The sequence below is a fragment of the Crocodylus siamensis genome, chromosome 1 (genome assembly GCF_052110815.1).
Source record: "Crocodylus siamensis isolate JL-2025a chromosome 1, ASM5211081v1, whole genome shotgun sequence".
Taxonomy (NCBI): Eukaryota; Metazoa; Chordata; order Crocodylia; family Crocodylidae; genus Crocodylus; species Crocodylus siamensis.
In genome coordinates this window covers 4390344-4417890 of record NC_143395.1, presented here as the reverse complement: position 1 = coordinate 4417890, position 27547 = coordinate 4390344, and the positions used below count along the sequence as shown (strand labels likewise).

At 51.7% G+C, this 27547-nt stretch overlaps 1 protein-coding gene across 5 annotated transcripts; it reads left to right on the top strand.

Moving 5' to 3' along the window:
- Positions 1 to 26176, top strand: PAQR8 (progestin and adipoQ receptor family member 8). Of its 5 annotated transcripts, XM_090030459.1 has the most exons (3): positions 11 to 72; positions 16145 to 16275; positions 19983 to 26176. In XM_090030459.1, the coding sequence occupies exon 3, from the start codon at positions 20034 to 20036 to the stop codon at positions 21093 to 21095; it is 1062 nt and encodes a 353-aa protein (XP_089886585.1). In that variant the 5' UTR covers positions 11 to 72; positions 16145 to 16275; positions 19983 to 20033; the 3' UTR covers positions 21096 to 26176. The 5 variants fall into 5 exon arrangements, with proteins under 5 accessions (XP_089886409.1, XP_089886462.1, XP_089886585.1 ...); XM_090030283.1 differs by lacking the exon at positions 16145 to 16275 and having other exon boundaries at positions 1 to 314; XM_090030336.1 differs by lacking the exon at positions 16145 to 16275 and having other exon boundaries at positions 1 to 359.
- The last annotated feature ends 1371 nt before the right edge of the window (positions 26177 to 27547 follow it).

Below are 27547 nucleotides of genomic sequence, written 5' to 3'. Positions count from 1 at the left end.
CGCCCCGCCCGCCGCCGCCGCCGCCTCAGCCGCCTCAGCCCGGCCCCGGTCCCGGTCCCGGTCCCGGGCGCGGTGAGTGCCGGTGCCGGCGCCGGCCGCCGCCCCTTGCAAAAGCCCCCAGGGCGCTGCGGGATCCTCGGGGCGGCCCCCGCCTCCGCCTCCGCCCGGCCCGGGACGCGGCGGTCTCCACACCCCTGCCTCTCACGGGGCTGGCGGGCACCGACACTTTCGGGCGGTTCGTGGGGCCGGGATTTGCACCCCGCCCGGGGAGCGGGCCGGAGAGGGGCCCTGGCGGTGCGGACTCGAGGGTGGAGGTTAGGAAGACGGGCCCTTGGCCCGGAGGGTGGCGGCGGGGACAGGTTAGTCTCCATCCCTGGAGGCTGCGAAGACCGGCTGGGCAAAGCCGGGGCTGGGGGGGTAGCCGGGGCTGGTCCTGCTTGGAGCAGGGGCTTGCAGTGGATGTGACCCGCTGAGGTCATCATTTCTTACGCTTTTTTGAAATAAAAGGGAGGGTAGTTGGTTTTTGGTTTTTTGTTTAAATCTCCTTTCTTTCCCCCTTGTGGAATGACGTTCAGCACTGGCCTGTTTCTCTTTTACCTTAGTTTGAGGGTCTTCTGTGACAGGGCTGCTTTGTTTTTGCGAACTACAGATGTGAGCATCTGAACAAAAAGATACCCGTTAGAGCACAATAACATCCCATGCATTTGGTGCCGTCAATTGCCAATATTCATCTTTCAAGAGATGATGCGGTGTATTTGGATGATTTAATGTGTGCTCTTCCCTTCTCACGTCTCCTTTCAGGCCTTGTTGCTTTGCTTCATTGCGTCTCATCGCTGGTTTGCTCAGCGGTGTGGCAGGCCGGGCTTCCCCTCCTCTGCTGACCAAGCTGGCGGTCGTGTCTGCGTAGGGTCACACTGCGGTCGCTTGGACGCTGGCTTTGGGGCCACGTTTCTGCAGCTTGGCTCTAGGTCCCTTGAAAATGGCCAAGGGTGGCAAAAGGTATTTGCACCACCAAGTGCATTTGTGTCTCTGCGCACCCTTAAAAGGATGTCACGGCACCCCCAGGTGCGGTGGGACCTTGGTTGAGAATCGCCGCGTGAGAGCATTTGGCGGCAGTGGCGCCTGCCTGGGGCAGGGATGATGGGGTTGGATTTTGCCGCCTTGCTGGAGATGCCTGGCGACTGCGGGTCATTTTCCTGTCTCCTCCGGTGATGTCTGGTGCGCACTGGCTCCTTGGATCCCTCTGGAGGCCAGCAGGTGCTGGCTGGCATGCTCTGCTCCACGTACCCCTTTGGGGCACTTGTTATCAGCCTCTGCCCCTCTGTCCTGCCCCTGTCATTGTCTTAGTTGTTCCAGGGAATTGGTGGTGCACACCTGAGAGCCTCGTGTAGCAATAGGGGGAAGCTAACCGCCTAAGTGTCCGCACACGCGTGCGCTGCTTCTCTGCATCGAATAGGCTGGCCTCGCTGGAGACCCGCGCATTGCACAGGCAGAAGTGGCTCGTCTGTCCGTGCTGACCGTAGCCAGCTCCCAGCTGGCAATGCCACACGCCCGTGGCAGCGGGGGGACTATGGGCCAGCAGCAAAACCTTGGCCTGAGAAGCTGGCGGGCTGCTCGGGTGGCTTCAGGTTGAAAGCTGGCTCGGGTACATTCATGCTAAACGGAGTCACATCCTCCGCTGTTTAATGGGTCCACAGCTGCTTCCTTTCCGCACGAGGAGCGATGAGAGGATACATATATTAACGGCGGCGAACGGCTCAGATAACGCCTGCTCTGTAAATGCCCAGGAGAGCCGGGGTGGGAATGTGAGCGCTGGGATGAGCTGGGGGCTGGGCTGGGGGCAGATCAGAAACGGGGTTTCCATCCCACAGTTCTTACATTTCCAAAGTCTTCCTGTTTGGCCGTGGTATAAAGCCAGGGCTGCTTGATTTATATATTTTTCTCGCCCCCTGTTCTGTAGACCCAGCTTCGATCCCTCGTAGATCGGTAGAAGTCCCTTCACATTACAGCTTGCACTTGAATTTGAAGGGAAACCCCAACCTGAATAGTAATATCAGGGTGGCTGAGGCCTCGCAGAGAGGCAGGTTGGATCAGAGAATCGATTAGAGCAGGGGTGGCCAATCTGTGGCACGTATGCCACGAGTGCCCGTATGTGGTGCATGGGAGATTGGGGAGGGAACAGGCAGAGAGAGCAGAAAGCAGAGCAGCAGGCAGGACAAGAGAAGGGGATCAGAGTAGCGTTTGAGGAGGATGCCATAAAGGCTGGGATTAGACAGGCTTCTCAGCCAGGGTGTTACTCCTGGAAGGAGTGTGCAGGATGGGTAATGAGTAAAGCTGTGCACCTTGGACCTTTGATTTCCTCCCAGACTTTCGAAGGAACAGATCAAAATTATGAGCAGAGCTCCTCAGTATGGACCGGAGAATCTCCCTCAGGAGTAGATCAGACAGGTGTATTTCTGCTCCGCCTTTCTGCTCTTGTTTTTAGTCCTTTTTCTGGGGCGTGTTTCCTAGCACACGGAGTATTATTATTGCAGAGTATACTATTGGCAGTGGGCCTGATCCACGTCTCCTTGTAGCCAGCGTGTCTGCTGAGCTCCGTGTACTTTGGATTAGGCTGTACTTAGTTATAACAGTTTCACCAGTGGGGAAAAAAAAGCATTTTCACGGAAGGCAAATTCCTTCCCGAGCTTGCAAGTTTCCCACCCTTTTTGTTCCCTTTCTTTGCTTTTGCTTCTTATCGCTTGGGATTTTGTTGCTGATAACCTCACGGCCAGATTCTCCTCCGTCACGCAGGTGTCAAGGTGCAGGAAGCAACTCCAGTTCAGGCACCTTCCAGTGGTGCAAATCTTGCTGGATACCTGGGGGAATGAAAGCAGGACCTTGGCCCCGGTGTATTAATTTATACGCCTCCCTGCTGTGTTACGCACAGCTCATAAACATGCTGCAGGACACCTGATAGGTGAACTCTGAAAAGCGCTCTTCCTTCTCTGAATGGATTTTTGCCCCAAAGACGACTTCCTCCTGCTTTGCTTTGCCGGCAGAAGTTGTCTGCAACTTCAGATGACTGGCGAGAGCTTGCTGGTATGGCAGGGATTATAAACCACCTGAGGCTCTTGCCTAGAAGCTCACGTGTACCCGCACACATGGATCTCAAGAGTCGTGGAGCTTTTAATGCAAATTGACTGGCACCGTCTGCGTGGACAGGTCGTAAGTCATGTTGGGACAACTCCTCGTTGTCCCTTCAGTTTGTCTTAACTGCATTTTTGGCTTGAATTTTGGCCCTAAGCCGACCCCTGTTCACACTCGGGTTTAGCTCAAGTGCAACAGTGCTTCCAAGTTAAGTTAGCCTGCTTCTGGTTTGCTTGGTCTTGTCCAGCGTCTTTCTCACCGCCTTCTCCCATCTGAATCCCCAGAAAAAGACGCACGTGGCTCTCTGGAGTCTGTGGGCGACATGTTTTTTGGGGGGGGCGGGGGAGACCAGCGTGGTGTCCAGGAGCCCTGGTAACAACCAGCATTCGGCACCCCATCAAATGCAAATCTAGGCCCTCTGCACAGCTTTGGGATCATTTCAAAGTGTGGTCCCTCCGACCTGCACTGGACTCATGGAGACGAGTAACTCGAGTATGGATCACGCCGCAACATTTTGTTGTGAAGCTGTAGCTTAGGTTTACCTACCGTGGATTGCTCTTATTCTGCTTTAGCTGAATAAGACTTAGTGTGCATTTAGGTCAGAGGGAAGGTAAAATATTTAAGGGCTTGCTGCCTCTGAAAAGGAGCATCTTTGCCTCCGGGGGAGCTAAATAAGGAGCTGTCAGGAAGAGAATTCAGTTCCAATCCTGGCTTTGTTGTTGCCCGACTTTGGGAAGCTCATTGGCTTATGCAGCTGCAAATATGGACAGCGACTCTTCAGCACCCTTTTGCAAGTATATCCACTTTGAAGAGCTAGGGACAAAGTCTGCCCTGTCGTGTGCTATTATTAGTCATTAAAAGCTTGTTCCTATGTTATGCTCTTTCAGCTGTTGCTGGGTTTGACGAAAGGCTGCTTTCCGGTACCGTGGGATTAAATATACTGAAGAGTGAGATGACTGTAGGTGTTGGTGCTTGTGTTTTGTGCAGTGTCTTCGCTAAGTCAGCTTTCCCTGACTAGGGGACAGCGGCTGGGGTGGGCAAGGTGCATCTGCTGTGTCTTCACGGGGCGAACGTGTCTTCTCTGTGGGTTGTTTCCCTTCCGAGGTAGAAACCATTCAGATTGAAAGTATACGGTTGCTTTTTGCACATGCTGGGAGGGAGCATAACCATGGGTTACTTAAACAAGGCGTGCATTTTTATTATTTGGGGAACATACAGATTCACCTGGATGTTATCTGGTAAATTATAGGGTTGGGAATGACCTTGGGGGTTATCTAGTCCTCCCCCAGCAGAGGCAGGATTTACTGTTCATGAATCAGCCCAGACAGGTGCCCAGTCACCCTCTTCATGAAAATCTCTGGCAAAGGAGGTGTCACAACTTCTCTAGGCAGTTTCTTGTAGTGTCCTGCTGTTTTGGGGATCAGGAAGCATGTCTTGAATGAAGTCTGACCTGTCTGCCTACCTTGCCTAGACTCATTGCCTCTAGTCCTGTGCTCTGTGGCAAAGGAGAAGAAAGTTTCTCCATCTCTCATGGCAGCCTTTCAAACATCTGAAAGCTGCTGTCATGTCCTCCCATAATCTCCTTTTTTTCTCCAACCTAAGCGCACCCAGTTTTTTTCAGCCTTTCCTTGGGTAGCTTGCATACGTTGCTAAGAGTTTCTAGGGACAGAAAAATCAAGCCAGGCCACAGAAACCTTTCTGTTGATTCCTGATTGTGGCTAAAGGTCATTCCCATCCATCCTGAGGCTTTGCACGCGCTTCCAGGTCCTGACGCTGTTAAACAGGAATGGGACGCGGCATATTTTTAAACAAGGCTCTGCCCAAGGCTTCAGTCAAGATCAGGGACCTCATCGCTTAAGGCTCTCTACCGAAGCAGGGGGAAAAGATGCCCCCCACCCTGAAGTGCCTACAACCAGATTGAAGCGGCGAGGTGCTGTAAGCGAGCCGAAGGAGGGAGCGGTTTCGAGGGAGTAGCAGTGACACGGTTGCGGAGGCAGCTGCGTGCACAGCTTGGTGTTTCTAAATCATTTACAAGGCTTGCGTATAGCTAGCAATACATAGCAGCCATTCCCAGCCCTTTCACCATCATGTTAACACCTGCTTAATAAATTCCTTGGCGGTGATATGTTCCCGTGAAGAGTGTCTAAGGCAGGGACTCTTCTCCTGGGGTATGTCACTCACTGGCGGGTCACACACTGGGGACTGGGGGCACAGTCACCTTGCCCTTCTGGTGCTGCAAAGTGGAAGGTCCTCACAGCTCAACCGGGGCTAGGGATTCCCCAGTATAGGGAAGGGTCCCGGTACAGAAAAGGTTGACACTGCAGGGCCGGCAGCTCACTGGCGACACGTGTGCTTACAAATCTTGCTAATGATGTGCCTGATAAAGATGTGCCTATTTTTCTTTTCAAATGCTGTGGTCTTCAGAACTATAGCCTTAAAAATATTTTTCTGCATTTGTCTTGGTGGAGACGACATATTTATAAGCAATAATAAAACCTGGCCAGTCCAGCTTTACAGGCTAAGGGAGATCTGTTGGGCAACTTCCCCCTTGCTTTTCACAATGCTCCCACAGCCTGAGCCCATTTGTTTGGCAGGGCACAGAGGGCCACTTGATTGCAGAAATCCCATGCAGAATGTAAATGTGGTGGATCTGGGAACGCAGCTGGTGCATGTCAAGGCAGTGCAAGCCATGGTGGCTTATGCCACAGTGCTAATATGGATCGCTGTTTTTTGCTTTTTAACCAGTGATCTCTAGAAGGATCTGGCTTGACAGGAATCTCACTTGCATGAACAAGCCCATACATTTTGGGTTTGAAGTCCTGTAAAAGTCCATACATCTGCCCATAGGAGGAGGGATGGTTTGGTTTTTAAGGTGGTATCAGTCAGGGGCCCAGCCTGGGCTAATGGTTTAGTTGGCTATACCAGTCTGGGGCTCTGACTGGCAGCTGTTCCTCAGCTAATGAACCAGGTGGCCACTGTCTGGGTTTCCTGGTTAGCTTCCCCTTTGAGTCCCATCAGTGGCAGTGGGCTGCAGGCCAGCCAGCAGTTGCTCTGAAGGTCTGCTCTGGTAAGCCCCTCTGATGCTGATTTTCTGACTACTGACTTTGCTGGGCTCTGTTCCTAGCCTGGAGTTCTGCATCCTTGGTATCCTGTAGTCTTCTAGGGAGGTGCTGATTCAGAAAGGAGGTTGCTCCATCAGTAGGTCTTGAGGCTATAAGGAGGAAATGAAGCAGCCAGAGAAGTGGGAACTGCACCTAATACTATTGGTGCAAACTCCCAGGTCTCTGAGGGTACATCCCTGCCTGGCCGTGGCTAGACATGAAATCCAGACTTTCACATAGGCTGTTCATTGCTCCCCAGTGCAGATGTTACCCGTGCCATGGCTGCCTTCCCACTTCACCCGCACCTGGTGGGTTTTGCATCCAGGGCGGATCTCATGCTGCTTCACTTAATGTGGCTGGTGTGGAAGGGACACGGCATTGTCCAGGGGTGAGGTGGGGATTACCTCTCCCAAAAGACTTTGTGTTCACAGTCTCTATCTACATGTGCAATTAGTGTGGCCGAATAAACTCAGGCGCAGTTTGCGCCAAAGTTTATTGCTTCCAGGCATGGCATTTGCACAGGTGCCCAGGATGCAGCATGTTGAGCCAGGGTGGAGCAGCTGTGGCTGGCAGGGGGGCCCCAGGGGTTAGCCTGCCAGCCAAGGGCTACTCCGACCCAACTCAGCATGCTGCAGAGGGCTGGCCATGGCACAAACACGCTACAGAGTGGGGCTAGCTGGCAGGCTGCCCCCACACTGTTACACCCTCGTACCTCAGTCAGCCCCGTCAGCGTCTACATGTGTGTTGGGGTAAAGAAAATAACTCCGTTATAGGGTAATATTTGTGTCTGGCAGTACTATCCTACAGCAGAGTTAACTGCTTTACTCTGGTCTAATAGCACTGCATGTGCAGATGGTGACATCTTACTGCAGCGCTAATTAGTCATCTCCACAATAGATGTCTTGTGTAGATGCATCCAGTGTGATGTAGCAGCCTCTGCAGTGCACAGTAACATCACCTAGGGACTTGGGATAGGATGTGAAGGAGGATACCATGCCCCACTTGTAGTGGTCATCAGGTTTAGTAAAGATAAGCTGGCATGAATAGGAAGAAATAAATGACAGTATTTATTGTGGAGCAGTAGGCAAGCCTCTGCAGTCCCTTTGTCTCTCTGCAACCTCTCACTGAGGGACTGTCTCCCAATTCCTACCTTCTTTTGCCTTCTAAGTTAAGGAGCATCTCAGTCAATCCAGCAGGAGCTTTGGAAGGAAGTCTGAAAGCGATTGCCTCTAGAATTTAGTTACGGCAGCCCTCCACACTTTAGATGTAGTATCCTATACGAGGTCCTGACCACTTGTTTCATCACAGAAAATGAGGCTTGGAAGGGACCTCAGGAGGTCATCTAGTCCAGGCCCATGCTCAAAGCAGGACTGCGTTGAAGTAGATCATCCCAGCGAAGGCTTTGTCTAATCAGGTCTTAAAAACCTCCAAGGATGGAGATTTCAAAACCTCTCTGGCTAACCTGTTCCCATGTCTTACTGCCCTCCTAGTAAGAAAGCTTTTCCTGATATCTAACCTAAACTTCTCTTGCTGCAACTTGAGACCATTGCTCCTTGTTCTTCCAGCAGGAGCTACTTAGTTCTCAGCTGGGGCTTTGGTCTCCTTTGCCATCGGTGAATGAGTTTTCACTGGCTGGTTCTTGTGCAATAAGATCGGTCACGACTGAATTCCTGCTGGAAGTGTATTTAGGCCACGAAATACTCTGGAACCCTTGGTGTTAATTGGCATCTTCATCTACAGTCTTGGCAGAGAAGACAATGAATGGCTTTTAGCACTACAGCTCATGAATGCTACTAGCTTCTGAGTTGTTTTTAATACTTTCCTCTGAGGCACTGGGACGTTGGCTATAGCTAAGGCCGGGGCTTTTAAACTAGGCTGCGCTGATGTTCCTGCCAGTATTTAGAGAACCAAGAGGTTCCTGGCTCGAGGGCCTTGCTCTTCCGTTCGGAGTCATAGCAAGCCAGTTCTGGGATTAGAAGGGAGGTCTTTCTCGAGGTCAGATTGGCATGGATTTGGGAGGAGGCAGGACAGGGGGCAAGGGTTGACTTCCTCTGGAACAAGGGGCATGATCCTTTTTTATAGGAATTTCTGAGCATGCATTACCCATCTGTTTCCCTGCCACTCTAGGGACAGGGCATTGGCAGTACCCCTATTGCCCCTGCTTGTTATACGGTGGTCTAAGTGTTTTGGTTATTATGAAGGTTTAGGGAGACTATTTGCAAGATTCCTTTAGTTAATGACTCTCACCAGTACATCACTTGTCTCATGTCCTTGTCCATGGAAACTCACCCCGTAGTCTCTCACCAATGCTCAGGTGAGTCACTAAAACCCATCTCCGAGCACCCCAATACATAGCTTCTATTTTGGAGGTGCTGGACAGGTTGACAGGGAACAGAGCACCCAGAACCGCTAGAAATCAGACCTGATCTTCTGATCGCTTATGTTTTAAATGCGTTGGACCAAGTGACTTTCCCAGGGGACAGAGGTTGTTAATGGCCCAGCTTGCTGCCAGATCTAGAGCGCAGTTCCTGGCCCACGGCCATGAACGAGCCCTTTGCCATACCTGCTCCAACACCCCAAGCGCTGCCCAAGGAAAGCATGATTCTCCTCTTGGCAGGAACTTGGTCTCACTTCACCTACATCCAAAGCCCTGGCACATTGTTGACTGTACTAGGTGCACTAGTCTCACGTCCTGGAAACCACCCAACCTTTGGACAATGCAAGGTTGGTGTCAGGAGGCACTTACTGCTCAGCACAGAGAAGCTGGCTGCTGGCCAAGCAGGTCTCCAGGCTAGAAAACAGAGAAAAGTGGCATTGTTCTGCTTGTCATCTTGGATGGCAAGGCTCGTTCTGTCAGGAGGCAATAACTCTGGGATTACATATTGGGTCCTGCCTTGAGTCCCCTGCACTCGGCTCCCATTGGAGAGTATACCCTCCACAAACTTTCTCTGGTCTGCCCCTTTCCCCCCATGCCCCCTTCCCATCACCCCTCATCTCTCTCTTCCCTTCCTCCCTTTTTGCACCTGCTGCTTCATGCTGTCTCTTCCCTGTTGGTCTGGGACTTTCCCCTGCCATCTAAAATAGCACCCCCCTTCCCATCATTCGTGGTGAGAGTCTGCCTGGTTTAAGAGCTCCATTTCCTGTTTTCTCTGGTATCTGGGTATTTAGCATCTCTGGAAATCAAAACTAATGCAGGTGCCTGATCCTCGACTGCTCTGTTAGAACAAGTAAGCCTTCGCTTAGCTCTAACAAATTGCATCGGCATGATCCTTTCCCTCGCAGCCGAGACGCCACCGGTTATGAAGGCACCAAAGGTGGTTGCTATCCTGCAGAAACTGGGTTATGGCTAGTTCAGCTGATTTTTCAGGTCCCAGCCCAGGGACCCATCAGAGTCAGATGGAGATCCCCGTGGAGTCTACCTGTTGGATCCCAGCTGTGATAGCAATTGATATTATCTTCATGAAGGAGTCTTAGCACACTTAGCATGTGTGTAAGTGTGATGTGTAACAACCCCCTCCATCTTCATGCTTCAGCCTTTATTTTTTGCTTTCTGAACTTGTCTTGCCTAGGACATTTTCTCACCTTCCCCGTTTCCTTTGCCTTTTCTTCTCTAACCTGAGCTGTGCTTAAGTGGGTGTGAGCAGGTGCTATGATGGGTCACCGTTAAGCAGTTTAGAGCCTCCTACAAGGTGCATAAGCAGGCATCTTGCTGGTGAGCTTGAGCTGCAGGTTATAGTCTGGGTGAGCTGGTCCAGGGCATATGAACATATGTTGCAAAACTTCTACCTGGTAAGGCCTTATGCCTACTAGGTGTTAGATGCCAGAGGAGGGATGCCAGTCACTCATTGGGTAGGGCATGTTCCCAGAAAGCAGGAAACTTGGCTTATAGGCTCCCCTCACTGAGATGGAGAAATTCAGCTTCAGACCCCAACTTGCCAGCGCAGTGCTCTAAGCACCAGGCCACAGGCTGGGCAGTAGCCATCCCCTTTTCTTCAAGCTGGCAGCCGAGATGGAGATCCAAGCATGTTGCTCGGTGAGATGGCTGCAGCCTGGGGAGGGAGCAGGCACCGGTTTCTTGTCTGAATCCTCACTCCCGATGGGGCAAAAACGGCCTCCTCCTCTGCAGCCATTTTTATCAAATGTCTAGGAGGTGATGCAAAACAAGGAGCACTGGAAAAGTGATTGGCTAACTAATGCCTAACCTGCAGCCTGGTGGCTAAAACGTAGGGAAGTTGGAGCGCTGCAGGTTCAATACCCTGTAAGGGAAACCTGGCACTCCAGCTTCCTGCATGAATGCCTTAGTTGGAGGAGCATCTTCCTCATTGATTTATTTATTTTTTTTCCTGGGCCACAATTTCAGACCATATATACATGCGTACCCATGTATAAGTGTGTACTTGCCCATGCTGAGTAGCTGCGTGGACTTTTCCATGTCCGTGCTGCACGTGGAATAGAACCGCAAAGTCTGCGTCCGTGCCAAGACTGGGACTTCCCCAGCTGGATCCCGGCCATTTGCATGTGGAAAGTGTAATAGGATTCTGTCCTGAATGGATCCTTGTAAAGCAACAGGGCTTTGAGTTCCCGGATTTCACGCTGCACTGTTGGTCTTGAATATTCCTCGTCTCCTTGTGAGAAAAATTGGTTTGCTTTCACCACAGCACTGTGCTCGTAACGGCCTGGGGGTGTCAGGGAGCCGCATTCTGCATCAGCTGATACTCCAAGAGGCTTCCACATTCATCTTTTTTGAGTGCATGACTGTGGTCAAGCTTGGACGTGCCAAAAGTGTGACTGTGGTCAAGCTTGGACGTGCCAAATATGTGGGTGACCTTCTTGAGGTCCACACGAGAGTGCAATGGTCATGACTGCTGAGATAAAAGACCCCTGGGGCTGCTCTTCATGTGTCCCTGCCCCTTCTGCACTGATTGGCAGAGAAACATCAAGGAACAGCCCTGTCTTATCTTGGGTGCTGCCCTTCATGCCACCCTGGCAGCCAGGACCAGCATTTTATTTTTATTTAGTTTTTATGTTTTGGTTGATTTCCTGTGAAATCGGGGCCAGTGCCATTTTTTGCAGAGATCTCTGGGGGGTTTTTTGCCGTTTCCATGAAAATCGCAAAGCTGTGATTTAAGTTTGTCCCTACTTATAAATGCTTTTCCCAACCAGAATGCAACATGCACATGATGCCCAAAGCTCCTCGCAGTCTCGCCCAGTGCCTTACATATACCCTGAACAGGAGGGGTGACAGGGTGGAAGATGCAGGCACTTTTGGGATGATGATCCAACACCACTCTCTCGGACCTCCCAGCAAGGAGCAAATTGTAAAGTTGATTAGGGGAAAAGAAGGGATGACAGATTTCAGGGATTTAATTTTTCTTTAGGCTTCAAATGGACCCATTTTCCATGATTCTCAAATAGGATGTTGCAAAAATATTTCACTTTGTGCATGCAAATGGCAGTTGTCCAGCTGGGGCACTTGCATTTTTTGCACTTCTGTGCAGTTTATGATTGTATTCCAGGTGCAGTGTGGACGTGGAAGAATGGGTTTTTTTTCCCCAATGATTTTTGCAAAATCATTTCTGCTCCTTGAGAACCATTTTTCTTTAAATTAAAACAACCCCTAGCGGTTCTGATAGTGGTTTAAAAAATGATGCTGCCCCCATCCCCACTCCGCAAGTTAGCCAATATTGACAGTGTTTTTACAGAAGTGTTTGTATTTTAAAATGTGGCTGTTTTTCCCAGGGAAAATCTTTTCCTTTAAAAAGAACTGAGCCAGCGGTAATGAATTCACAGAGGACCCGCTGCTCCATCCATTTGCATAAAACCCTCTAACGAGCCAACCTAATCTTGGAGCTGGTGGCTTTAGAAGCGGCTCATTCTCGCATCGTGAAGTCAGACATCTTGTTGTCAGTGGCAAACTCATTTTTGACGCTGTATAGCTAGGAATAATAATGCCTTGGCCAGCTCTGCAGGGGAAATCATCCAGCACGGCTAACGTCATAACATATAGGATCACAGTCTTTCCTAAAACGGAGACATCTATTGAAGAAAACAGCTCTAAACAGACTTTGGCATAACTCAGGTTGCATTTCCGTCTGCCTGGTGTACTGGGAATCGACCCTTATGAAGCCCTGCCTTTCTTGCACACATATCTAGTGCCTGAACAATGTTCTTCGAGCGCATGATAGATCAGAACAATCTTCGTTTCACATCTCTCGGTTTGGTGCCAGCCCGATGGGGAGATCGGGAGCCCGTACAGAGCTTCAGATTGTCTCATTCAAATGCCCCCATCAGATGTCGGACCCCGGGTGAAAAGCAAGAACAGCAAGGGGGAAGATTTGAAAAGGGCTCGCTTTCCTTGTATTTTTATGCTCCTATTATGGCTGTAAATGATACCACCTGGCTGCTTTCCACTCGCTCCTTTCCCTTGTTGCATCTCTGAGCCCAAACAAATGCTATTCGGTTGCTGTTGACTGGGAGCAGCCCAAATAACTGTATCCTCCGGAGGTCGGGGTAGGGAAAGGTTTTGAGCCACCCTCCAAATAAATGCTGCTTTCAGCAGTCACGACACCCCCGCAAGAGGGGAAGAATAGAGGCTCTGTGAAAGCGAAACAGTCAGCGCTGACCTTGGGTTTCTGTCTCTCTTTTTCCCCCCCCTTGGACATTAATTGCTTGTTGCTTTGTTCGCCCCATGATCGCTAGAAATTGCCAGCTTGTTTTTTTGCTCGCTGGTGTCATGGGGTTGCTTTAAAATAAGCAGCCCAGGAGTTTCTTAATTTTGCATGGTTTTATCTCGGTTTCCAACTTGTTTCTTGCAATTATTATTTTTTTGATACCGAGGGATGGTGTTGCTTTGTTTTGTCGTAAGGCTGGTTTCGCCCTTTACGTGCGGGAGTTTTCGGCACCCTGAGCCTGGTGGTGCATTGGTGCCTGCTTGTATGAGTAGAGGGGATCTAAGCCTACAGATAGGCTTTAGATGCCCATCTAGATTTATACACCAGATCTAAGCCTACCTAGATTTATACACCAGGCCTATCAGGCTTGCATCAGAGCAGCCAGGTACAAGCTGCAGTTGGGTCTTACTATGCCAGCCCTGAGCCGCTCCTGCGTATAAGATCACTTGGATCCATTTTGACGTGCCCCTGATTTTTAAGGGTGTTGAGCATTTCTAGCTCCTCCTCAAAACGGTGCATGGTCTGCACCGGCGGTTCTCAGTCTCGATAGCCTGAAGGCTCCCTGCCATTGCTTTTCTCAATTTAGTGGCACCTAGGTCGAGAATCACTGAGACGATCTAAATTCAGAAAAATGATGGAGGAAGCCTGGAGGGTAAAATGTTTGCAGGACCACTGATGTAGGTGGTATCAGATGAGGGTCATGGGGGCAGGACCTCACTTTCTCCACTGGGCCCTCTTCCTGCTCCTGGTCTGTACCTGAGGGGGGGGACGAGGGTGACCCCATTTCTGGGGCTCGCGCCTCTAGCAGCTGGAGCCACCTGCCCCTACGGTCCCTCCCACTGGCCCTGGGAGTGTGGGAAAAGCTGGGTGGAAAAGTGCAGCTCCACATCCCATGTCCACTCGCTGCTCAGGGCATGGGGGCGGCCAGCACAGGCCTGCCTGGTAGCAGGGTAGGGCAGTGGCAGCAGTCCCCAAAAAAGCAGCCGCGGGTCCCACTCACCCACAGGACATGGGGGTGGGCACAGGGTATGGGACGATGGAGGACAGCACCCATCTCTTGGCACAGGGCCAGGCACTGCCGCACCCTTAACGGGATCTTGAGGGCTCCCCAGTTATGAATCGCTGGTCTGCACTTCTGACGGGGCCCTAAATACATTTGGGGAAGATGCGTAGAAGTGTAGGGTTGGAATCCATGGACCAGTTCTCGAGGGTCATCTAGTCTTCTCCCTGCAGGGATGCAGGATCTGCTGTTCCTAAATGATAGCAGATAGCTACCCACCCCGTCTCTTCTTGCCAGGAGGATTGCACTGAAGGGGAGCGCGCTGCTTCGCCAGGCAGCTTGTTCCGTCCTCCTGCTGTTCATCCAGGAGCGGGACAGTGCTACGCTTCGGTCTGCACCCTGAGCTGGAGCCTAGCACAGCGGTCGGCCGTCGGAAGTCCCCGCAGCCCGCTCTGCGCGTCTTTTGTGACGCACGGTGCCAGAGCCGGTGCATGCAGCATGTGCATGCACTTGCCTATGTAGGGATGCCCTGAGCTGTTCTGGACCTTGCCAGCGTGGTCTCCCTTAGCCCTTGCGCCATATGGGCAAGGAAGACATTCATGCTGCTTTGGTGATGCATTGGTGCCTGTTTGGACGAGTAGCGGGGATCTTTCCATCTAAGCCTATCTAGATTTATATACCAGGCCTATCCGTCTTGCATCACAGCAGCCGGGTACAAGCTGCACTTGGGTCTTACTATGCCAGGCCAATGACACGTGGTTAACTTGTCAGAGCCCTTGACACCAGTAGTGCCACATTTATGCAGGGGGGTTGGAGGTCTCCAAGACGTTTGGGTTAACCAGCTTATATTGAATAGATCCAGACCCACAGTCCCCAGTGGGGTGCACGAGGGTCACACAAGCTAGCCCTGATAAAAAGTCTTCTGGGAGACCACTAGGTCTCCTGGTTGTCCAGTGATCATCACTCAGCTTAAAGCCTTCAGTAGGCCAGAGGATATGGCTGCTGTTTGTTTAAAGGAAAGTTGGGGAATAGTCAGCTGGGGCCTGGCTACAAGCCCTCCGGCGTGGGATGCATCAGTGGGTCCCGTGGATAGTAGGAGGAGAGAGGCCAATGGCGTGCGGAAAGCTAAGGTCCACTCATGGGCAAGAAGTTATGGCTCCCAATGTGGCTCATCTTGGGACCTCCCCGCTCAACATGCATTTTGGCTGGGGGAGTGCAGGTTCCTGTGCTTTCTTTGAGCTTCCTGGACCCAGAGTCAATAAAAGGGCAGGGGCCAGAGAAGAGGTTTGGAGCACCGAGGGAGCATTGGACTAGGGAGTTTAGCCTGCCGGTGCATTCAGTGCCGTGCAGGGTGCGAGGCAAACCCCAGGGACGGGAGGTGGTCAGCTAGAGACGGCGGACGATGGGCTGCTCGGTGTGGCAATACAGAGAATCCTGTCTGCAAGCTGCATAGGGTCTTCTCCCAGCACGGGAAGGGCCACAGCCCTGGTTGCGATGCGAGGTATGCCCTTGTGCTCGGCTCCAGGCCGGAGGCCGTGCAGCGTGGCATATCCCAGGCTAGGACTCTCGGGAGGAGCTGACCCAGAGGCAGCTGTGATGCCATGTTACACACGTGCAATATCTCCAGTCTCCTGCAGTGCCAGCTGGGCCCCCCTCACCTGTTCAGAAAGACCATGCCCAGATAGAGCCGCTGGGGAGATTTACCCACCTCTGCTCCAGGCTGGTGAGACAGCTTGCACCACCCCTTGGTTTGATGGTCCTAAACTGCAGCAGGGGAAATTGAGGTGGGATGTTAGGAAGAACTTTCTGCCTACGAGGGTGGTCAAGCATTGCAGCCGGCTGCCTAGGGAGGGTTGGTATCTCCATCCTTGGAAATTTTTAAGAGCAGGTTGGGCAGAGACTTGATGGTTAGGGACAGTCTTACCCTGAGCGGGGGCTGGATTAGAGGCCTTCGTGAGATCCCTTCCAGCTCTACTTTCCTCTGATCCTGTGGTCTTGTTTGAGATGATTCCCCTTTTCCTAGTGACTTCCCAAACCACAACTCCTATGTGGGTCTGTTTGGGGAAGGGGGGAGAATGGACTCTTTTCTTGATTTCCAACCCCCACCCCCTGCCGCCCACTTATATTTTCATTTTCTTTAGCCTCTGCCTGCTTCCTGATGATACATGTGGTGGCAATAGATGTAAATGCTGCACCCTTAACAGGATCTGGTATCTAAGAAAATTTCCCAACTTCCTCAACAGTGACCTCGTGCTACCCTGCCGTGAGATCATCCTGTGCATGACCCAGCTTGCCTGGCAAGGGACAGAAATGGTGCCCAGGCCCCTGGCCAGCCCCTGCACAGGAACAGCTATCTCCCCTACATGGCAGAGCTGTAAGTGCTCATGGTCCTTGTGTCATGCTGCACGAAGGAGCTTCCTTGCACTCTCCATGCTTGTGCCAAGGGTGGGCGCTGCTGTGCACTGGGTGGGGTTTTGCAGGACTTTGAGCCCCCTGGGCTTCACGCTGGGTTTCAGTGGGAGGTACGGGTGCTTTCCCCGGCTGCTTTGCTCCTCCCGCAGTTTGCTGGCACCGTCGGTGCCGGGTGGCATTGCCATGTGTTGTGTCTGGGTAAACTGAGTGCCTGTGTGATGTGAATCACCGCACTCGTCCAGGGGCATAGAGCTATTGGACTGACCGGGATGCAAGGCAAGGGGCTTGAGTTGGGCCATGATGGTCAGCGGCTTCAAACAGAGCAGCCCTGACACTGCTCCAGCATATTGCAGAGATAGCCTTGGGACTTGGATAACCCCAGGATTGATGGGGCCAGGAAGGGGCACACCAGCCTGGCTTACAACCACCCTGGCACTGAGCTGCACAAGAGATGCTGTGCTTTATAGTCAGGGATGACCTTGGGATGCAGGATTCAACTACCTGCTCCCGCACCCTTGCAGGACAGTTGCTGCAGTGGGGAGTAGGGGGTCTTCTGCTCTCACATAGTCAAGATGTAAACCATTTCCTCCTGGTCTGAGGCCAAGGCAGAAGCCCTTAGCAGATTTCACCGGGCTGCCAGCTTGTGCTATAACCCCGCTTTAAAAACATGTTGTTAAAATCTTGTTTTGTCCCAGGGTAGCATGCAAAAGAGCCCTCTTGTCACCTTGAAATGACCGACGGGAGCTGGGACAATCTCAGCAAACAAGTTCCCCTTTGGCAGTCATGGAAAATTACAGCCCTGAGAGGTCAGCATGCCAGTGAACCAGGGGCTGTGCTAGAAACCCTTTTGTAATCTTGGGTATGGCAACCGGTGCCTGCTGGAATTGGGAAGTTGCCGTCAGACACATGTTGACAGCCCACGCGGGTTGGTAGAGGAAGTGGGAGACACCGAGATGCTGTGTCAGGGTCACGATGACCATCCTCGACTCTCCTCTCTGCCTCTTCCACAGGTTTGCAAGCTGGGCCTGTTGCCTTCCCAGGGTAGGTTTTGTGACCTGGTTTGGTGCAGATCTGTTGTCCTGTTCCCCAGCCTTTGCTCCGGGTTTAAGGGCAAAGTAGCAATGAGAGGATTCGCGGAGCTATTAGTCTCCAGGTCCTTTAGGAAATGCTCTGCCAATCATCCCTGCATAGAGAAAGAGGGAAATACTTCCCGCCCCGACACAGAATACTTATTTGGATTTACTTGTCTCCAGCATGGTGGCTGCTGGGTGGCTGTCAGCTGAGGGGAGAGGCTCAGATCTTGCAAATGGTTGTGCACATCTTTAAACAAAGCGATAACAGTAGTCCTAGGACAGGGGTGTCAAAGATCTGGTCTGCGGGCTGCGGAGTGATGTTATCCAGCCCCCGGTACTGGCCCTGGGACTTGAATTGACCCACATGCCACAGGGGATGCATGATGGACCAGCCTTGTACACAGGGCCCGGGGCACATACCATACACCGTGCATATGGACAGGGCATGGCACCCACATGGGGCCAATCCAGACGCCCCCCAGCATGCTAGATCCAGTGCCTGCCCCAGCTGGTCTGGGATGGGTGCTGCGTGCAGCGTGGTTCCCAGAGCAGGCCCCATGTGCAGTGCAGTCCCAGAGCAGAGCACGAGCTGAATCCAGCCTGTGGGGTTGGTGGGGTGTGGTGGGAGGGGTGGTCCAGTGTCCTCCTTGGCTGGTCTGGGAGCTTGCCACACATGATACTCACTCCAGCCAGTCCAGGACTTGCATTCAGGGCAGGCACTATGTGTGGCGCAGTCCCAGATCAGCTGGAGCAGGCATCACAGCTGCTGGATCCAGCTTGTGGGGTAGGGAGTCTGGGGGCCTGACCCAGCCTGCAGGGCCAGGTGAGTTTGACGCCCCTTTCCTAAGGAATGGACACACGGCCCAATTGTTTTGGAGAAATTTATCTTCGATTTTAATCTTTAGTGAATCTGCTTCATAGTGGGTGCATCTACATGAGACACGTACTGCAGTTGCCTAATTAGCTCCGCAGTAAACTTCTTAGCGTCTACATGTGCAGTGCTATTAGGATGGAGTAAAGTAATTCACTCCACTATAGGTTAGTAGTTGTAAACACAAGTACCATCCTACGGTGGAGGTTTTTTTGTTTTTTTTTTATTATTCTGCAGCAATGCATGTGTAGATGCTGATAGGGCTGGCTAGGGCACAAAGGTGCTTCAGTGCGGGGGCTGCCTGCTGGCTAGCCCTGCACGGGAGCACCCTCATGGCCCAGCCAACCCCTCAGCAGCACGTTGAGCTGAATCGGACCAGCCCCAGGCTGGCAGGCTTTCCCACCAGGCTCCTTGCCAGCCGGGGCTGCTCCAAGCCAACTCAAGATGCTGTGGTCCCAGGTGCATGTGTAAACACTGCACCTGGGAGCGATAAACTTTGGTATGATATGCACTGGAGTTTATTGCTGTGTATGAATTGCACGTGTAAAGGCACCCAGTAAGGAGCAGGCATACAACGAGCTCTCCCTTGCTAACTGTTCCCAATAGGAGTTGTTGCAATGACTGGCCGTTAGGCAGTGGGCACCCAATATGTATTGCACAAAGCGGGGTACCCAGGAGGAAACAGACTTGGGGAGCAGACAGATGATCAATACACTCTGGTGTAACTCACATGGTAGTATAGCCGCTTCTCATTTTGGGGGAGGTAATTTTACCTTGGTGTAAAATGATCTACGCTGGTATAAGCCTGTACAGCATGGGTCCGATCCATTTTTACCCAGGAGTAAAGTGAGATTACTCCAGAGAAAATGTATTAGTTGTCTGCCCCCTATACTTAGATCTGTAAGAGGAGCTCAATAGGCTTTTGTACAACTGCCCCTTATTTGCATTGTATTAATCCTGCAGCGAATAAGGCTGCCGGGGTAGTAATTAATGTTAAAATGAACAAAGGGATATCAGACTTTCTGCAGCAAAGTTTAAACCAAAGTCTGGGGATTCGGGTGAGACCTTCATGGGAGCAGGTTGTCTGTTCCTCAGCATCCTGCTGTGAAAGCTTCTTGCACAGGGGTATAGACATATTTCCATGGACATGGGTCAGAGTCTCGAGGGGCTTGATATCCCGCTACAGGAGGAGGGGCATGCCCATGCAGACCTCATCTTAGGGAGAGGTTTCAGCTCAGATTAAACTGAATATTGGGCATTGCACTGGCAGAGCCTCATGGGCCACTGATCCTAATCCCTTGTGCTTGCAGAAGGGTCCACAGGAAAGTCTGCTCTTGCCCCTCTTGCATACTGCAGCTCCAAAGCAGCCTGCCACAGGTAAAGGGCAGGAGAGACAAGGGCACTAAGGCAGTGTTGTTTTGCTCTGGGAAGGCAGGTTTGGTGGCCTGTTGCATGGCAAGGCATGCAGGTCTGCAGCTCTCCCACTGCTTTTTGCTGGCTCAGATGTGTGGGGCCTCTCCTTATTAAGTGTCCCAGTCACTGAGGCAAACTCACCTAAATCTCAGTGCACCTAAAATGCCCTGAAAAGCTTGGGTTGAGAAGGGAGAGGGGTTGCAGCATCCCATGAGCTCCAGAGAGCATCCCCCCCAGATCCTTGGACCATGGGCTTCATGCTGCAGGGGGTTTCTTGGTCATGAATGCCTCTCATTTCTCTCCTTCTTGCAGGACAAGAACACAACATTTCCTGGTGACAGACTACCAGCTACTGCAGGGAGCATGATGACAGCCATCCTGGAGCGAATCAGCACCTTGTCAGTGAGCGGGCAGCAGCTGCGCCGCCTGCCCAAGCTGCTGGAGGAAGGCTTCCCCAAAATGCCGTGCACCGTCAGGGAGTCGGACGTGCCCCAGCTTTTCCGGGAGCCCTACATCCAGACTGGGTACCGCCCCACCGGCCAGGAGTGGCGATACTACTTCTTCAGCCTCTTCCAGAAGCACAACGAGGTGGTGAATGTCTGGACCCACCTCCTGGCCGCCCTGGCTGTGCTGCTGAGGTTCAAAACTTTTGCTGACGGGGAGGAGCTGTCCATGGATGTCCAGTCCTTGCCCCTGTTCATCTTCGTCCTGTCCTCCGTCACCTACCTGACGTGTAGCCTCCTAGCCCATCTGCTGCAGTCTAAGTCGGAGCTGTCCCACTACACCTTCTACTTTGCGGACTACGTCGGCGTTAGCATCTACCAGTATGGCAGTGCCCTGGCCCATTTCTACTACAGCTCTGATCAAGCCTGGTATGATAAGTTCTGGCTCTTCTTCCTCCCGGCAGCTGCTTTCTGCGGCTGGCTCTCCTGTGCCGGCTGCTGCTATGCCAAATACCGATACCGCCGCCCGTACCCCATCATGAGGAAGGTGTGCCAAGTCATCCCAGCCGGGCTGGCCTTCGTCTTGGACATCAGCCCAGTGGCGCATCGGGTGGTCATGTGCCACCTGGGGGGTTGTGAGGAGAAGGCTGCCTGGTATCACACCTTCCAGATCCTCTTCTTCCTCATCAGCGCTTACTTCTTCTCCTGCCCCGTGCCTGAGAAATACTTCCCCGGGTCCTGCGACATCGTTGGCCATGCCCACCAGATCTTCCACACCTTCCTGGCCATCTGCACGCTCTCGCAGCTGGAGGCTATCTTCCTAGACTACAAAAACAGGCAGGAAATCTTCCAGAGGAGACACGGGCCTCTCTCCATCTATGTGTCCTGCGGCTCGTTCTTTGGCCTCGTGGCCTGCAGTGCAGTCACAGCCTACTTCTTGCGGTGTCGGATCAAGGCAGCGCTGGTTAAAAAGGACTCTTGAGAGGCCATCCTGGAGTGGAGTAGATACTAACTGGCTGGGTCCAGCTTGCTGGAAACCAGTGAAGGAGGATAATGTAGATAGACCTAAACTGGTTTGTTTGCATAACACTGTCTGTCTAACATGGCTGAGAGAGGAGGCTCGGGCTGGACGAGCCTTTGCATCAGAAGCATTTCTGCTGGAGTGGCCACCTCCTGCAGGGCAGGGGGGTGTTTTATGCCAGATCAGGACACCTAACCAAGGACGCATGGGTGAGGCAGAGGTTTCTTGTCCATTCCACTCCAGTAAATCTGCAGGAGATATTATACCCAGTTTCAGCCAAGGGCTGTTATATTAGACTGTGGAGCAGTCTTCCAAGGGAAGATGGGGAAGCACTTGTGGCTTTGGCAGACGTTGGAGAATATATGATGAAGATCAGTCCTAAAGTAATGAGATGACTCACTGGGATCTGTCCATCTTTGTGGGGTGAATCCAGCCATTATGGCAGTCGATCACAAAAATGTCCCTGGGAGCAGGATTGGGTGCTTTGAGTCTAAAACTAAGGGTGAAGCTGCAAGGGTGCTGAAAGAGATGCAGGTGCAATCGTCTTTGCTCCTTCTCCGGTTTGGATTCTTGTCCACCACGTCCTTTCCACTCTCCTCCGTCCTCAGCTTCATCCATACCAGGTTCGTAGGGTGACTGTGACAAATCATTGTTGTAGCAATAGGCCTGGTTTAACCCTCTAGCCCCCCCCCCCCAAAAAAAAAATAAAACAAAACCCAAAACTTTAGGGACATTGAGAGCCAGATCTAGCCTTGACACCTCAGCCTTTCCTCTGCTCCACTGATTGGCGTTGGCCCAGCATTTCTCAGGCAGCTGACGCAGCTGCGACGTGAGCTCAGAGCCATCTTCTCTCCCAGGGCGGCCGTGCTGCAGGTGTTTACAGACACCGAGTCCCAGGGCTGCTCATGAAAATTTCATACGACGCGGCAGACAGTCTCAGGGAGGGGTAACTGGATACAGGCCTTTTCCACTGTAGGTCTGTTGTTTGAATGCATCCTGGCTTGTCTATGATATGGTTGGCTATTTGGCAGCCTATGTCAAATGTGAGTTTGTGCCTCTAGCCTAGTTACGAGCAGAGGATTTTCCCTGGTCGCCCACAAAGGTGACAAAGATTAAATCGGCATGAAGTTCCTCCTTCCCGTTTAACGGTGGGTACGGCCCTGTTCTGTGCTTTAATGGGCCCTTGATCCAGCCTGTGGCATGCTTAGAGGGGCAAACAGAGGCCTTTGAGGAACCTGCCACATTTCATCATCAGTTAAAACATCATAGCAGGAGGAGAAAGGAGTCGGGGAGATAAAAATGATGCGTTTATCCTCCCTCTGACAAATCCTGCCCGGTGTCTGATGGTCTGTCCTGACCTCAGGGCAGGATTCTTCTTTATCCTGAATGGCAAATTGCTCCTGCGTGTTGCTTTCTGCAGAGTGCCAATGGGTGCCCAGGGACTGGAGAGGGCACAGGCTGTATTGGAAGGAGCATCCCTGTGCTGGCATAGGGATGGAGCGGATGGTGTAAGAGGCCCTTGCCACCTGCTGCAAGGGGAGGATGGCAGAAGACTGGCAGATGGGCCTCTCAGGCAGTATATAACCATGAGACACCAGTGCCTTTTCCTTTAGGACTGGCATGGGAGGAGGGGGCAGCTTGTGCATTTCCTGTAGGGGGTTGTGACTCCCCCCCCCCCCCAACACACACACACACACACACAACCGACAAGGGGCTGGCAGCGTAGGAAGTCGTTTGCCGACTGGCCGAGGCCCTGCTGTGTTGGCTTCAGTGGGAAATAGGAAACTGGAGACACCGGGCCAGAGCACTGCGATATAAATTGGCATAGCTCCACTGAAATCAATGGTGCTTCGTATCGGCTGCCTTCGAGGATTTCCTGCCTGGGCAGAGTCCTCGTCGGACCAGCCTGTGCCCACCTCTTGCATTGTCCGTTCTGGTCGCTCCTTCTGATGCTCCCTGGTCCCCTCCTGTTGGTTATGTCACAGTGCTTTGTGTATGTCCTGTTCCCGGTCTCCATGCTCAGGTGGTCCTTGAGCGAGCAGGTTCACATGTGGGGTAGATCCTTATTAGCTTTGATAGGTCTGTGCTGATTTGCTCCAGCCGAGGATGCGGCGCATCAAGTTCGAGTCTAAACATTCAAAGCCAAATGTGGGGGGAGTTTGGAGATGGTGCTGGGAGAGGTGGTTGTGAAGCTCGCGCAGCACAAGCCTTGGCTGTAGCATTCAAATATCTACCTTAAGGAGCTTTTTAAGTCCCCTTTTGTTGTGGGGTTTGATACCCAGAAAGCTGTGATGTCAGCCATAACCTTTTGCTGGGTAAAGGTCAATCAGAGAGGAAAATGGAGGAGGGCAGGGTGGGGGGAGCTCAGAAAACCAAGCCACATACTAGGTGCCTTTCTTTGGATTCAGGGGCCTAACTCTAGGCCCCCTGATCTGAAAATATTAGCCTTAATGACTTAATCTGTGGAGGATGGGATGTGGGGGATGCTGCTTGGGTTAAGGGATGGAGAGAGGTTTTGAACTTGGCGCTCACGGTTCAAATCTAGCCTGGGTTTGTCATTGCTAGAAATCTTTAATAGGAGACAACTACTCGGTTGTCTTCATGCAATTATGTGTTGGTCTCTTGTCCCTTTGGGGAAGACTTTCTATGTAACGATGTTCCTATAGTCCAGTAAGACCCAGACTGCTGCTCCTGAGCCACAAGTGGCTCTTCAGTTTATCACCCATGGTTTTAAGCAGATACTTTATTTCCTACATGCATTGGGTATATCAAATAATGTGGCATGCACACTTGGGTGCATCTATCCAGGATGTTTACTGTGGAGTTGCCTAATTAGCTCTGGAGTAAAGTCTCAGAGTCTACACATTCAGCCCTATTAAGCCACAGTAAACTAATTAATTCTGCCATAGATTAGTACTTGTAAACACAAGTACTGTCCTGCGGGGATGTTATTTAGTGCACTGCCATGCATGTGTAGATGCTGAGGGGATTGGCTGGGGCACGAGGGTGCTTCAGTGTGGGGGCTGCGTGCTGGCTAGCACTGCACTGAAGTACCCTTGTGCCTTAACCAGCCTCTCTGCAGGACATCGAGCCAGGTCATAGCAGCCCTGGGCTCGCAGGCTGACCCCCTGGGTCCCCTGCCAGCTCATGCAGTCCCCGGTGCACGTGTAAACACAGCACCTGGGAGCAATAAACTCCAGCACAAACTCTGCCGATGTTTATTCATTCACATTAATAGCTCATGTAGATCCACCCTTCCTGTCTCTATTGATCACAGTTCAGGTAGGACAGGAGCTTTCTGTTGAGCTGCCACAATACACCCAGGGCTGTCCTGAGCCAGCCTGGACTGAGCATCACTGCTGTAGCAGTACCAGTCCAGTTAAAATGTAGTGCCCTGAAGCGTGGATGCAGTTATGCTGGTAAAAACATGCTTCCCTACAGGAAGGGCAAGACACCTGTTCAAGGTATATAGCATAAGATTATGGTGCAAATACCTGTATACACTGTGTGCGCACCTGCAGTAGGCCTCTTTTTGCTTGTAGCAAACCATACCACTGAGAGACATGATTATTTGGGTACAGTCTTTGGGTATAGACCAGGCCTTTGCTTCTGCAAGCATTGCAAACCAAGCTACACGCTCTGCCCCAAGAAAAGGAGGACAGAAAAAGCAATGCCATCTCGGCATGGAGAACCTAGAAAGACACCTTCAGTGGAGACGTATCACCATCTACTGGTGTCGAAAAGCAATTCCACTTTCCCCACTGCGTCCTTGGTGGTGTTTTTAGTCTTCCCACGTTGCATCTGTGAGTGACGCCATCCACTTCCCCATATCCCCCTCTGCAGCCAGACCAGCCACTGACCTTCCTGTGGGAATGATGGGGCTGGTTTTGCAGGGAACTACTGACCAATGCTGCTGTCCTTGAGACACAAGGTGCTTTGTCCAACACTGGAGCCACCTCCGCTCGCCGCCCCCCGGTTCTTTTCCCAGTGCCTGAACTAACTGTCATCAGACCTGCTTACGCATCCCCCCTCTTTCCAAGTCGATTTGTACTCGTGCCTTATATGTCACTGGACCTCGTGCTGTGAGATATGATGCATCTTCCCCCTGGCCAGGTACCAAGCAGCTGCTGACAGCGCTATCCTGCTCCCTCTGAAGTCAGGGAGAGGATTGCCGTTCACTTTGGCGGTCCTAAGAAACTAAATGCCGCCGCACCAGCTTCCCAGCCAGTTGTGTGTCCCACAGCTCATGCTCAGCTGGAACTTGCCATCCTTAGGCACCCCCAAAATCATTTGCACCAGTATTGGGGACTTCTTGAATGATGCAAAACTGAACAGATCTTCCTCAGACTGATCAGCCATAACTGATCTAGTGGTTTATAGTGTCTAACAGCGACCTGGGTGCGAGAGGCTGAGCCCATCCATCTTCAGTGGGTTGCCTATGGGAAGTGGGCTTGTGAACCCATGATCCAACAGCTGAAACTAGGGGCCTGGCTTTAACTGGTAGAGATCATAACAGCTCTGCTGTAGCCATTGGTGTTGTGCTGCTTAACACTGAGGACACCAGCTGGCCCAGTGTGCATCACATTCAGGATTTTTCCAAGGGGAATGGGAGGTTTGGGTTAGAAGCACCTGGTGTAGTGGGCATGGTAGGTAGCTTAAAGGTGCATTTCCATCAAAGGCTTTACATAACAGAGCAGGGATATATGCTGAAGCCCCACACGTGCCTTGGTATTCAAAGCTCTTCCTGATGACGAGCATTGCCTCTTGCCAAGCTGAAAGCTACTAAACAGGAATATATTGGGGTTTATCCGTTACCTGGGAAGCGACAAGGGGTGCGAGTATCACACACCAGCTGTCCTCCCCACCTATCCTGAATTTTGTCTTGTTGAAAACACTGAGAACATTCAAGGCTTTGCACTGTACTGACAACTGTTTAAAATCCCCAGTAAAAGAAAGTTATAAAAGCCAGACGATGCGTGCGATGTGAAATTTGTCAATCCACGGAAAAGCCGGGCAGTTCAGGTGGCTGCAGCGGCTGGGTTGTTCAGTGGAAGGTTGGCCTCTAAGACCACACATGGAGGAGGGAAAGGAGGAGAATAATAATAACATCATAAAAATTACGCTGTACTTGTCTTTCATTCAGGGCTTGTAGCAAAATCCTGTTCAAGCCTTATTTACAGATATGGCACAAATGCTTACATTGGCATAGGTAGGGAGACTACGGGTGTGTCCGAGGGCCTCCGTGCTGCACCGTGACACCTCTGGGCCCACCAGCATGAAGCCCACTGTGCTCCCGGTCAGCCTGTGCGTGATTGCAGAAAGGAGGTGAAGTTGCTGCCTTTGAGCAGCCTTGAGCATGTGCCTAGCATCGTTAGCTGTGATGAGCTTTAGCTCTCTGTCCTAGGCCTGCCTGCGGACATTTGCTCAGCTCCATTGCATGACGGATAGGTTGCCTTATTTACAGGATCTGACATTATGAGTAGGAGCATGCAGGTGGGATGGGTTTCAAGGCCGTGTTTCTGGGTGTAGCACAACCCTAAGTGGGAGTTGGTCAGCAGCAGGGCCACGAATAAAGGTCCCAATTCAGCAAAGCCCTCCGGCTCATGTTTCAGGTTAAGCAGAGGAGTAACTCCCTCTTGTAGATGGTCTCTCACAAACTTAAGTGTTTTGCTGAAGCAAGGCCAGAACTGCAACAGCTACCTGCTCGTCTCCAGCTACACACAGGATGCATTTCCATCCCGGGGTTTCCTGGTGAGCTCTTCAACCCTGGGAGCACAGTTTGGGCCATTTAGCTGGTCTCCAGGGGCCTGAGGGAGGAAATATCTCCACCTCCTCCTCCTGCCAAGCTGAAGATTAAAGAAAAAAAAAAAACATTTTCAAATATAACAGCAAGGGTGTCCATCACTGCTGTATTTTCATTTTTCTTCCACAAGATGGCAAGGTTCCCTCACCCTCGGCAGCAGAGATCATGCTGCTTAATGCCAGGACTCCTTTCCAAACGACCTGAGGAAAAAAGGTGGTTTTCAAGCAAATGCCAAACCAGCACCACAGGATTACACCTTAGGCAAGAGATGTTTCTAGGCAAGGGATGTGCTTCTTTCAAGGGTTACTGTCCACAGAAGAAGACCCAAAGGCAATACACGGTTAAAGGGACACGTCAGGCCCACATGTTATACTTCTATAAGATAAAAAAAATGGGGAGTAGAGTAAAGAAAGTTTGGGGGGGTTTTAATAGCAATAATGACGGGCAAAGCATAGTATGGGATTTTTTTTTTCTACCATTGTTTAGGATGACAGGAATCCCACCCTGGAGAAGCCAGCTGCAACCAGCCCAGCCCCAAGACAGCAAGGGAGGGCAGGAAACCAGCATCCCGGGGGAAGATTTACCAAAAGGGTTGAAGTGCTTTCTGTTC